This window comes from Convolutriloba macropyga, chromosome 15 (assembly GCF_964194025.1).
Source record: "Convolutriloba macropyga chromosome 15, txConMacr16.3, whole genome shotgun sequence".
Taxonomy (NCBI): domain Eukaryota; kingdom Metazoa; phylum Xenacoelomorpha; order Acoela; family Convolutidae; genus Convolutriloba; species Convolutriloba macropyga.
The window spans coordinates 32,079,105-32,092,988 of NC_134482.1; the positions used below are offsets into that span (position 1 = coordinate 32,079,105).

At 34.6% G+C, this 13,884-nt stretch overlaps 1 protein-coding gene across 1 annotated transcript in view; it reads right to left on the minus strand.

Moving 5' to 3' along the window:
• Positions 1 to 426: 426 nt before the first annotated feature.
• The window catches only part of LOC142354644 (calcium-dependent secretion activator 1-like), a 110,193-nt gene continuing 96,735 nt past the window's right edge, over positions 427 to 13,884 (minus strand). The window contains exons 28-33 of the mRNA XM_075406989.1: positions 12,913 to 12,981; positions 5,411 to 5,512; positions 5,002 to 5,118; positions 4,441 to 4,554; positions 1,714 to 1,818; positions 427 to 913 (exon numbers count right to left, since the gene is read on the minus strand). Of these exons, the coding sequence (XP_075263104.1) occupies positions 731 to 913; positions 1,714 to 1,818; positions 4,441 to 4,554; positions 5,002 to 5,118; positions 5,411 to 5,512; positions 12,913 to 12,981 (690 nt within the window). The 3' untranslated portion in view covers positions 427 to 730. The remainder of the gene's footprint in view (positions 914 to 1,713; positions 1,819 to 4,440; positions 4,555 to 5,001; positions 5,119 to 5,410; positions 5,513 to 12,912; positions 12,982 to 13,884) is intronic.

Below are 13,884 nucleotides of genomic sequence, written 5' to 3' on the forward strand. Positions count from 1 at the left end.
ACAGAAAATAATATTACCGACTAACATCGAGCGAATTGCTCTCAAACGACCGGCGAGCGGTTGGTTCCGGTAGTGTCCAGCTGGGACATCTCCAGTTGGGAGATGCTAGCATGTGGGGGATCAAGCTACGGGAGTGGGGGGGGGGGGTCAAATTTTTAAGATTAAGAACCGCACTTCACACCAAGAAATTGCTTCCTGAAAACCGTTTTGGTGAATCGCATTCTCAAAAATCAGTAAGGCTCTAAGAGAACTGCGTCGAGAATTTATGCCCTCCTGTTTGTTACGTTTTTGAGGACGAAAAGTCAAATGGGTCAGACGAAAAATCGGTCAAGCAAAAAAATCGCATAAAAAGACTACAGGACTCATATAATTGCTACAAACTTCGTTTGAGAACTATTAAACTTCTGTACAGAACAAAATCTCCAATCAACACTACAAAAATGAATTCAAAAAATTCTGTTTAAACTATTTAAATGCAATACAAGAACACTACAAATTTGACCAGAATAAATTTTGCTATTTCCATTTATCTACTCGACACGTAAACCATCTAACAACTACCAATTTTTTTGATGATTTGAGAAGCATTGAAAGCAAAAACTTGTTCTTTTTAAATCAAATCAAGCCACTTTATTGAGATTTTTATGCAATATGGCTATTGCCTAAATGATATGATTGTATATTTGTTCCATTAGATATGAATCGGATCAGCTAAAATAATTTCAGCAAATCAGCGAGTTCCAATTTCGTCTTCTTCATCCGAATCGGCCACGCCCTCAGTGACCAAATTGCCCTTTCCAAGTCGACTTGCACCCCTTTCCTCGGCTTCAAGTCTGTTTCGGAGTAGCTTCAGGTTGTCAGTTTCCAACTGTTTCACTTTCAGATTTTCCATCAGGAAGGAACGGTAGCTTTTCTGAAAAAAAAACAAGTAAAAATAAACAAATATAGCACAAAGTTTACACACTAACGGGCAGAATTGTTCTCTCAACATAGTTCAACTTAAAATTAGATGATGTTAGTCTGATGAAGTCACTTCAAAATTTTGGCTTAATAATAGAACCTCTGTGCGGTTCTCAATTAAAGCCAAATTTTCCTAGTGAAGTCATCAGAGCCATGTGACCAACCTGTACTTAGCATGAGTAACACTTTGTACTTTTTTAAAAATTTGGCACTGTATATAGGAAAATCTGGCACTATAGAGTCTGGCACTGCAGACATCTGGCATTTCAATACCTGCGTGTTAAGTATTTCAAGTCAGCAGCGCCCACACAATCGAAAAAAGAGTTCTATCGCAGTGACAAGTTGGTGATTACCTCTCATGTATCCAAAGAAATCCAGCGACAAAACCGCATTGCAGAAAAAATGCTTTAACTCAAAATTCATGTCGATGTTCTATCGAAAACCCCCACAGTTCTTAGTATTGATACTTCGTCAATCTTCATGAAAAATAGAAGCAGGGGATCTTTTTCGTTTGTGCCCCCAGTACGTTATGCACCCCTCAGTTACAGATCACGTGTCATTACATAGTAATAATGTATTATGTAAAAATATGGCACGTGCGTCTTGGGGTTGCAAATAAAATGCACCCACTAAGCTTGGGGGGGGGGGAGGGGGGAGGGAGGGCACAAACGGAAAAGATCCGAAGTCGGTTTAAATAATACGAGAAGGTACGTTTGAGAGGAAATAAACAAAAGCACATCTGATGTTGTTTACTTTGAGTAGACTGTTGACAGAGTTGAGCTGAATAATGTCCAGTTGGACTTGTATCCTTTTCTGGGTCCAATCCAGCAGAGTCAGGACCAGTGAGTCAAACATGTCCTAAACACACCCTCAAATAGATAATGGTCTGAAAAATAAATTAAAATAGTGCCCTGAATTAATTTTAATCGCATATATTAATAGTCGCCATCACTTTCGAATGCAATTCGCCATTTTATTCTTGATTTTGAAACATGTAAGTTGCCATTTTTAGTTGAATTGTAATCAAGTCATGATTCAAAACGGATGTTGATGTTTGTAAACTGAAACTAAATCACGGGAAACTATAAAGCTTAAACCGAAATAGAAAAAGACAATACGATCAAGCATAATCTAGCGTCGTGATCAGCAAAAATAAAAAAACAATAATTTTGTCATTTTGCCTAACTAAAGCAATGTTGTAAGGTAGGCATTTCATGACTCAGAGGCGTAAAACGTAGATGGCGTACCAACTATTTATTCCTAATTTAACAACAGAAGATGAAATGAAATGCGGATATAGGTTATCTCTTGTAAGCAATCAGGTCAATATTGTATGCAACTCCGACTGAAATTATTGCCCAGTGGAGCGTTGGTGTACGTATATATGATCCAATAGTTGAAGAGATAAACTTTTCTCGACTCCATCGAACAAGATTTTCCCATAACATTTGGCTCAATTTTTCAATATCTTTAAATACAAAGTATGGATTTGGAATGAAATCAAAAGCTATGCCAATAGAAAACAATGCGTGAAAAATAGCCGGTAGATTGTCGGAAAATAGCAGCGATAGACGCTTGTGGCCTTCCGTGAATTGAAACAACTAAAGATAGACAGATTGACCACCAGTCCCCATTAGAAGACCACTAGACATTTTGGTTAAGTTCGGACTGTCATTTTTATGAAACACATAAGCTCTATAAGGAAAAAGCCCTAATGGAAATTTTTCAAAATTAATATTCAAAATCAAAAACTCAAGACTCATATTGTCAAGAATTAGGGCACATACGTTTGGCACTACTTAGATGCACACTATTGACATTTAACTAGTAAATAGTCATAAAATGTAGAGTTCATTGAGCTCAGAAGTCCTTTTTTTAGTAAGGTCAGTCACGCAATTGACTTAAAAATGAAATCACTGAAATTGAAAAACTCAATTCCAAGAAGTCAGGTCGTAAGAATCATCGATGAAGACGACGAAAAAAAACATAGCAGGACCAGTCCTGACGTACAATTCAAAGCATTTTGTTTGACTAAACAAAAACTAGACCTAGAACGGACTATGAGTGAATTGGGAAAACCATTGAAAAAAAATGAGATCAAAAATATTTTAAAAAACTGGAAATCAATGTCAAAATGCCGCATGTGAACAAAAAAACCACTAGCGAGAAAGAGAAATATGGTTTAAACGAAAGGCTAGGCCTAGAATGAACTATGAATGGATTGGGAAAACCATTTAGGAAAAAAATTGATCCGAAAAATCGAGAAAACAGTAAAAACCAAAGTGAAATTGCCGCATGTGAACAAAAAAACCACTAGCGAGACAGCGAATTTTTGTTCCAACACCCTTTTCTCACTCTACTTTAAAATAAGAGTGACCACTCGCTTTTTCGATCCACTTCTTGTTTCGGCCTGACCAAAATCATTACTCCAATTCGAATTCAAGAATCATGAAAACGTTTGAACAGATCTTAAAAAAAGACAGCGCCCCAATACAATTCCAATTCTTTGAATTGTAAAAAACCACGATGTGGCGAATAATAGCGGGTATCGCTTCGCAGCTACTAAAAATTTATAACTATCAGTGGATTTCCCCAATTTCCATCAATTTTTTAAAGGAATATTAACGATTTCTCGGTGAAAAAGCGAAGGAGTTTTATAATTCGCAGATTAACTCAAAAAAAGACAAAAATCTTCCAACAAAAACCAACAATATTTTTCTAGAAACAAATAGTTATATGAAAGAGAATATGTCAAAGTTGAACTGAGATAAAACAGAAAATGCAGTTTTCGCACAAAATGAGCAACCGCACACTAGGGAAATTCAGTATAATGGAATAATAAAACCCAGGGTCACTTGTCGTTATCTGTGTTTAATCAAAAAATGACAAAGAAAGAGATCTTTTATTAAGAGATAAAATTTTACCAGATGAACTTTTATTTAAGAAAATTGCTGTTTTCAAGTGCTTTGATACAATTAAGCAGTACAAAGAAAGCAGTCAAAGATCAGAAAAGGCGTCTTTCCAAATCTTGGAAAATATCAAATAACAAAAAACTTAATAGCGAAATGGTTAAATTACATCAACATGTTCCATTAGATAGACAAGTACAATGTTTTAGAACTTATTTCTATTAGTAATTGGACCAAAATATTCATATGTCTGTAAAATGATTTTTAATATATAATCGTTTAACCAAACTTTTTTGTTATGATTATAAAATTTGAATTTGAATTTACATTTTGTACACCGATGGACTATAGCATAATTGAGATGTTCATAGCTAATAATGTTTTAATACTAGAAATGACTATTCCCGTCTAGTATCAGGTAATATCAAGCATTATTAGTGCAAAAAGCGCTTTAGGAGGGGCGTTCCAAAGGGTGTATCACCACCTGCAAATGTTTACATCTCTAAATTTTGAAAACTCGTATAAAAAGTTAAATTTGATAATTGATAAGGGAAAGAGTGAAGAATGTTACCTTGAAGAATAGTTCGACAAATTCGTCGCACTTGATGTGTTCTCGCATTACAGCCAGATTGTTCCTGAGAAAGTCAATGTAGGGTGCAGAGATGTCAAACTCATCAGATTGCTCCTGATAAAACGAAAATACCCGATCAGAAAACACATAACACCAAAAGTACAAATTCTCCTCAACCTAATCAGACTCAATTATTGGATCAGATTGTTGGTGAGGGCCATGATAACGTACGGCTATCACCCGTTTCGAATATCATAAACGCAGACACCTTGTCGCTGTACAAAATATGTGTTGTGCGCTTAGGGGCGGGAAAGTTTTATGTGTGTGGGGGGGGGGGGGGGGGGGAAGTCAGAACAAATAATGGAGAAAAGTTCTTAGAAGTTAAACACATCCTTTTAAACATTGTTCCCTAAAAAGATGCTTTGTGTAGGAAACAACTATCTTGTAATTTTTTTACGGAATCTTCACCGTAGTTCACCGTTCCACAGCTAAGGTAAAATTATCTCAACTTTTTATGCGTGGAGTTGTTAGACAAAGAGTATACTGATTAACTGTACTTACTCCTGAGCTGCTGAGGAGCCATTTGACTAGCCAGACAGGAGCATTGTCAATGAGGGAAGTGTTGGCCTCTTGTGCCAACTCCTCGTCTGTCGGCTTGCTCACTGTTCGAACCACTTTCTATTTCACAAACATTATATATTCGTAACATACCTTGGCTACACGGTTTGATTTCCCAGGTTTAGACAGAAGCTCAGGGTTCAATAGTTGATGCTCAAATGGGTTTTCAACTCACTAACCAATATTTTTATATGCCCCCACCCCACCAAGGCCCTTTAAGAGCACCAGCTGTAAATTGTGCTGTTAAATATCAAGCTACTATGAGTAAAACACGAGCGGGGGACATAGAATTTTGATGCCTACTTAGCATGGGGGGAGGGAAGAGAGTAGAGTGCTTATGAGGACATTTTACCGTTTTAAGGTTCACACCGAATGAGTAGATTGAATAAATGAATGTCGTTTTGTTGTCGAACTTGGCCAGTTCCACCAATTGCTCTTTCAGCGCAGCTTCAAACTAAAAACAACAAAAGGATATCCTGAACTAAAAATTCAAGTCTCATCGACAGAATCAAAGATTAGAATTCATTACTCAGACTTTCGAAAAAGTTAAAATAGTAACAAGATACGTTGACGCACGTGGATAAAAATTATCTCTGAAAAGTCAAGCACTTTCAAAAATTATAAAAGTTGAAACGCCGAATTTCGTACTCCACCTAACAGTCGCTTGAAAAAAATTACGCCTTATAACTAACTACTCACTTCTTCGGTCACTTTTATACTTTTTGAGTGATTAGAATCATTACCAAAATGTGATTTCTAGCCGGACGTTTCCGCAACCAAAAATCTTTAAGATTGTGTAACTAAGGAAGAAAGAAAGAAATTAAAGAAAGAATTTATTTCTTCAAATAAGGAAAATACCAAATGTGGCAATATGGAAAGGGAAAACAGCGGAGCCACAGGTGCTCCCAAACATTTATCCTAGATTTAATAATTTTTTATTGGAAAATAATGTTATTTTTTGCCTTGGGATTTTTCATGCATAAGAAGGGCGTCTGAAACCTTCTAGAGGCCGAGATTTTGACCTATTTCAACCACTTGGAAAAACTTCCCCGAATTTTGACAAGTGTTGAATGTATCATGGGCTAAAATAGGTCAAAATCTCGGCCTCTAGAAGGTTTCAGACGCCCTTCTTATGCATGAAAAATCCCAAGGCAAAAAATTAAATTAATTTCCAAATATACAATTCACTAGCTGATGATTATCGAAAACGTACGAGTTGATAATTTTATGATTGAATGAAGAGTTCTCGTTGTGATGCGCTGGTTAATTCATCAGTAAAAATGCCTTGACGTTTAAATACATTGTACATTCGGGTCGCTCTGTACGACAGCGAGTATCTTTCAATTTTTGTTTTATATAAAAGCTCTTGAGAAGCTGTACAATAACTTATCGAGTAGCTCAATATATATTTTCAAAAGAAAGCAACTTGTTGAGGGAAAGATAAACATACAAACACGAAAATCCAACAGAATAAGAAAAAAAGACTTAATTCATTTTCACAATAATGAAAGCAAACTACCTCATGCCCCACACTGTTTTAGACAAGGACCATGTAGACAAAAAACATACAAATTTTGAACAGCAATTTTCGGTTTCGCTTTAAAATCTTTTAAAAGAGTTTCAATTGAAAATATATTGGTTCCAGCTATAAGTTTCCACATGAGCTTTGAGTTATGACCATGGCTGTAATTATATTGGGTAATTTCTTTTTAATTCTAATCAAGTTGCATATGAAATTGATAGAGGTAAATTGGAGGGCAATCGTGGGAAATACGCAAACGAAAGGCAAAGCAAATTATGACACACAAGTCCCAAATACAATTCAAATAATTATCATTGGACAAGTTAAAAAATGGTCTCTCGGATTGGCTAGAAATACTTTTATAATCACGGAGAAAAAGCAATCAAACATTTCGAAAAACTGTTTAAAAAATTAGTCGTTTGATGGCTGCTATTAAAAAGGAGCAAAAAATGACTTAACAATTGACTTACTTTTCTGAGGGAGAAACCTGAAAAGGCAAAAAGAGCCAAATTTGAGCATGGGTAATAATAGTGTCAAACAAACTTGTCTCGGAAGGACAAAATAAAATAGGCATTAGTGAACAGAGCAACCAAAAGAAATCAATTCTTGTCTTAAAATTTTTAGAAAGATTTTTGAACTAAAAGAGAGGCAATAAAATTACAAAATCAGCCTTGCAAAACATGCCTAATCGTTAATATTAACAGAGAAATAATTTATACACAGTTGAGACTACATGCTACATCTTTTTTAACATGGCTGTTGTTTCAGTTGTTCAACAATTGTAAGCATCTTGATATTTCAACTGAGCTGCGATTTTTCATATTTCATTCGTAAAAAAAGTTGCTTTAAACAAGTTGTTACTCAATAGAAATTCAATTTAAGAAATCCAGTACGATTGAGTCGAGATATGTCATTAAGAAAACATTTTAATTGAAACATACGTGATTCTTCAATCTAATTCACAATTTGTAGCAACAAAAAGTTGACTGTCTCAAAAAACTATTTTGAACATTTGGTGAGATTTTATGGACACTCAATATAATCAAAGGACAATGAAACGACATGGAGTACCATCACGCCCATTCATTCAGAAATTAAAATTTTCACATAGCGGGCATATTGGCGGAATAGCAGCGAAAGAATAGACTTGCGTGCAGTATAATAGAGATAGAAACCTAAACCGACTAATGTCGGAAGAATTGCTCTCGAACGACAGGCAGGTGGAAAAACATTTTCCCACAGCGGAATTCGAACCATTCACTTCCCGCTTCATAACCATATTCATTGCTGACTGTGCTATTTGTCCCTTATTTTTGGTATGCTGCAACCAACTTTATATTAGCAACAAGCTTTACTTCGGAAAGAGAGCAATAGATCACTCAAAAATGAAGAACAAAAGCGTGAAAAAGTTGCTTGAGAAGTCAAAGAGTGTTCTAGAAGAAAATCGCAAAATGGTCTAGTAAAAAAATTGCATAAAAGAGCAACACGTTTACAATAATTGCTATGAACTTCGTTCAAGAGCAATTAAACCGATACAGATATAAGTTGAAAAAGTTAACGACGCCGCTCAAAAATCTATGTAAAAACAATCAGCGATAAATCAATGAAACTTGTGAAAAGTCTTTGCGCATATGCCTTTTCATTAGGGAACATTAATACATGTATGAGTTCCGTTGACCTTAAACTAATTCAAATTAAACTCAAGTTTCAAAGAGCAGAAGTCATTTTACTGAATGAGGTAAGTCAAGTATGATAAAAATCTAATCAAGCAAATGAGCTAAAAACGTTGGCTAAAGAGAGTGAGAAATGACACAAAGCTGTAAAAATCGAAACAAAAAACCGCTAGCGAGAAAGCGAATGTTTGCTGATACACCGTTATCTCAATCTACTTAACAATTATAATGAAAACAGTTCACGCCGCAAAACCTCTCGTTTTTTCGCTCCACTTCCTGTTTCGGCATGACCAAAATCATCGCTTCAATTTGACTTCAGAATTCATGAAAATGTGTGAACAGATCTTGAAAGAAAACATAGCCGGAAGAATTCTGAAAACTACACGGAGTAGACGACTGTCAACCCTGACTGACCTGAAGCACCTTCTATTTAAACTCAACTCTCGATTAAACTCAACATTTTGAAACTAACAGGAAAAGTTACATGACAAAACAAATTGACAAAAACAAAAAAGTATCTGATAAGTTGCAACTCCAAAGGTACAGTTAAGAATTGGTACTACAGAAAAACAGTTAGTTTACAACAACATAATATCAGCTGAAAGACAATCTTAAAGGATCATAAACAAAAACCGAGCAAAAGGAAAATTGATGGCAAAGGAACAAAGGAAAAATGAAAAAAAAATATTTCCTAGAAAAAAAATCAAACAAAACTCTAAAACGGTAAAATGCAACCTGCCAAACAATATTTCGAGAATTTATAATTGAATATCTTGCGTGATCAGTCATCCGACCAGTAGGTTGCAGAATTATTTTTAAAAAAGTTAAAAATCACAGGAAAAATCAAACAAATTAGAAATTCGGATAACTTATTTCAGTGCAAAGTGTCCTGTCTAGCTTTCAAGTGTAAGTGCAATGTAAAAACTCCTATAGAATTCCTCTTAAGTAAGAAATCACCCAGAAAAACGATAGCGAGAACCATAAAATTTGAAGAAATAGGCAAAAAAAGTTTAAAAACAGACAAAAACTGGCAAAAATTTGTTCAAATATATTCGATTCTCTGGAAAAAAAAACAACTTAAAGTTAATACTAATCAAATTGCGAGACAACCAAAAGTGCTAGAAGAACCAATTTTGACCACAACACACTCCAAACGCTATCAAAATTCGATGGAGGATAGAAAAATTGCTGAAAACGCTTAAAACAGAGCAAAATCGTAAAAAATAGCTGAAAACTGAAAAAGTAAAAATTTGTTTCAGATGGTCAAAAAAGCTTCCAAACGGACAATTACGAGTTTAGATAATCGAGCGAAACACCTTTGACTGAAAAAGTTGTAATTAAAACAATAAAACAGCTTTCAAAAAGCAGCATATGATAAAAAAAATTTCTGCTCACTCAGTGGAAAATTTTTTCTGACCTACTTTTCTCGCTCTCTCTCAAATAATCGACATCACTCTCTTTTCTCTCAGCTCATCAGCAATTTGACCAAAAACTTTCTTTTCACGCATTTCACTTTCTGTTGCCAATACACTCCAACAAGATTACCGATCAAAAAACATAGCTGCCAGATTGCCAGAAAATAGCCGCAATAGATTCGTAGATCGGCAGTCTAAAAAAAACAGTAAAAAAGACAGACCAAATAAATTCGTCTTTTCATTGAAGGCTGATCTGTTATATTTTGATTTAAAAATCTGTATAAGTTATTGCTGCCTCTATTAGCTGCTCTCAATTAAGCTTCATTTAGAGTGACACACACCCATTTGACCTTATCTCTTTGAATTAAAGTAAAAACAAGTCAATTTCAAATTGAGGAAGTCATTTTTGAGAGTGAGGTAAGTCAAGTGTGACCAAAAATTTAATCACGCGCATGAAAAAAACTCGCTCCACTAAGAGCGAAAAATGACGTCAAACATGCAACTCAGTTGAAATTGCATGAACGAATGAACAAAAAGTGGCTGTGACGTCATATGGTCATAACAACAATCATGACGAAATAAAAAACATAGCAGGACAAGTCCTGAAATACAATTCAAAGAATTGAATGAAAAACTCAGACGTACTCTACCTCAACAGCAGATCAATTGAACAATTCCAGCCAGAAAACAAACAAAATCATCTAAAAAAATTGAGAAATTTAAGAATCAAAACTAAACAAAATATACTCATTGCTAAAACTCGAAGCTTTCAAACCTAAGGCAAAATGTTTTCCCTTTAAAATTACTTATTTCAAAAATATGTTCAAAATCAATTTTTGTTTCTGAAATCGGTCCAGTATTATATCTGCAAGACCTGAAAAATATTCATTGGCCCTTGAAGATCGATGATTAACTCGAAAATGACCAAAAATTTTAAGAAAAAAAAGAAATCAATTGCAAATTATCAGAAAACGTTGCTGAAAATTGTGATATAAATATCTTCAGAATCATTTCTATGTCTCTAGCGGCTATCCAGTAACCCAATTCCAAGCCTTAAAAAACTCATTGGCTCATAGATGGATAGGCAATAATTTTGAGAAAAAAATTCAAACTTAAAAATAGAATGAAAAACTCAGACGTACTCTACCTCAACAGCAGATCAATTGAACAATTCCAGCCAGAAAACAAACAAAATCATCTAAAAAAATTGAGAAATTTAAAGAATCAAAACTAAACAAAATATACTCATTGCTAAAACTCGAAGCTTTCAAACTAAAAACCATGCAGTAATTTTTTATTAGAACGTGGAATAGGTTTTCTCACACTTGAGAATGGACGAATATCAAAAACTGACAAAAACTTAAGGAAACCTTAAAAAAATTGCAGATTTTATCAAAAAAATGCTAAAATTCGAGAAACTAAAATGTTAAAAACCATTCCATTGTTACTAGAAACTACGAAGTGCCCTATTAACAAACCTCAAAGGAGATTGCCTAGTCCTTGAAGCTGGAAAAACTGAAAAAATGACGAATATTTTTAAAAACCTGAAAATGCGAATTTTGTCAAAAAAATTGCTAAAATTTGTGATATTCAAAAGTTGAAACCTATTCCATGGCAACTAAAATTTTTTCAGTAACTGATCATCCAACCGTTAATGAGGTTTTCTGGCCTCTGGGACTCAAACAACTTCAATAATGACAATAAATGTCAAAAAAGTATGAAAAAATTGCAAGCTTTGTCAAAAAATGCTGAAATTCATGATGGCAAAAAGTTGAAAACCACTCCATTACCACTAGAAACTATGCAGTAGTCTATCATCAAACCCTTTATCAAACTCTAGAGGAGGTTTCTTGGCACCTAGGGCTAAAAAAACTCAAAAATGACAAAAATTTTCAAAAAACTGAAAAAAATTGCAAAAATTAGTATCATTTCGCGAGTTTGTGTTTGTAGAACCAAAACTTATAGCTCATAAAATTGTCATGGCAAGCAATTTTGTGTCTCAAACGACATTAATCAACTTTTAAAAACTTCAACCTAAGATTAATCAAACAAAGAAACTCCAAAAAATCACAAAAACAAGAAAAATTGCACCATTTTGAGCCCAAAAACTCCTAAAAATGACCTTTTAACCTTAAATTAAGGCCATCCCAGCAATTGCACCACTATTAGCACTTGTAGGACAACTAAAGCCCACTTTGGGCCTCTAATGAAACTTAATGCCCGCTGGGCTTTACCTGTTTATCCCGTTTTGAACGATCAAAATCATTGAAAAATGTGTGAACACATCTTAAAAAAAAACACAGCGCACCAACACAATTCAAATTCTTTGAATTGTAAAAACCAAGAGAAGGCCAATAATAGCCCCAGCTATCGCTGTGCGGCTATTAATAAAAAAGACGCTCCACCAATACTCCTTTCCAAGTCGTAAAAAGATAGCAACCTAATATAATTCAAATTCTTTGAATTTTAAAAAAACCATGAGCACAGAAATATAGCTCCATTCAGCTGACAGCTTCGCAGCTATAAAAACTGATATCTACGAGGTGGCAAAAAATTGCAGTTTTGAAAAACTGACATTTCACTTCAAAGTAATTGACTCCCAGAACGACGAAAATGGTCTTAATAGGTTAAATTGGCCTAAAACTGAAAAAAATTTGATGGCGAAAGGAAAATCATTTTGCTATACAGCCACCTTGCTAAAATTTGATTCACAATACGAGAATATTGTTTGAAAATCAATCAATAACCAGAAGTTCATAAGTAGATTGAGGTATAATTTTGATTATTTATTTCAATATATAATTCTGATTATTATGAAGGCATGCAAACTTTAACCTTTCGGTTATATTATTAATTTACGTGTTGGGAAAAAAAGAAAACAACCTTCTCAACTTCACATGTGAGATACTCCATTGATAAAGTGATATCATCACCACGGTCCAATGAAAATTTATCACAATTAATTGAAAATTGGACCACATAAAGCCTGTATTATGCAAAAAAAGTTTAGCTATCCATTTTTGACCTCACAACGGCAACAAAATTTTACCAGAAAATATATATACTTTATTACGCTGACGTTACACATTTAATTTCCTTGCTAGGCTTTAAATTGGGCAACTATTTAAAGAGAAATGTTCATTGGGTTGTCCACGTTGAGGTAATGCTTTATATTTTTATTTAGCGTATTCTGTAATATTGGTACAACTAAGCGTTCATCAAAACTCGAAATTCAAATACTCACAATTTGAGAGAGCGAAATGTGAATAGCCTCCAGATGGTTAAGAAGCGAAGAGGACATCTTGAGCGCCTTCTATAAAACACAAGCGGTCACAATATCAACACCTGTTTTTACGGTGGGGCTGATCACCGATATGGACTGATGAAATCACCATATGCTTAAGCAAAACTATGAGAACAACTTGAGTGACTTTAGTCGTCGTGGTACAATATGCCTTAAAATGCGCAGGTCTAAGCTTTAAAGTGTCGAAAGTCTTCAGTGCCAGAAATTAAAATGCCACGAGTTTCTATATACATAGCCAGAAGTTGACTTCTCTGAACTTTCGGCATTTTCAAACGTGCAAGTTGCGTGTTTTAAGTACATGAATCTACAGAAGTCACTTCAAAATTATGGCATAGCATCTCAAACCGCGGTTCTCAATAAACGCCAGAAGTCCTTAGTGACTTCAAGGAGAGTCATGTGACCTATACTTAATATAATCAAACGGAACAAAATTTTATGAAGTGAACCCGAGCCCGGAATATTATCAAACGTACAGATAAAAAATAAGCTAATAAGCCTTCTGCCACCAAAATTAGATTAAACTTGCTTTTCTCTTATTTACTATCCCAACCACATTATATTACGACAGTACACGGACCCCTTATATCGTTCAACCTGTTTGTCATAAGTACTGAGCACTTGCCACTGAGTTTTTCAAATAAAATTGGCCGAAGTGGAGGTGAAATAAGCTTATTACTGGAAAAGATTAAAAAACTCCCAGTTCGGGTTTTTGTTAACTACTCGTTATGATTGAACTAGTAAAAGCAAGAGCTTGATCCAATTTTGTATATTACTTCAATACCACAACTTAATAAACTACGACTTTTTGTCACTTACGAGTTCGGATCAAGCAAAAATAATAACAAAGCTTTTCGCGTTGCCCGCAATTGAAGATAACCTTTTTTCAAGCAAAATTAAAATTCCAGCGAGTTC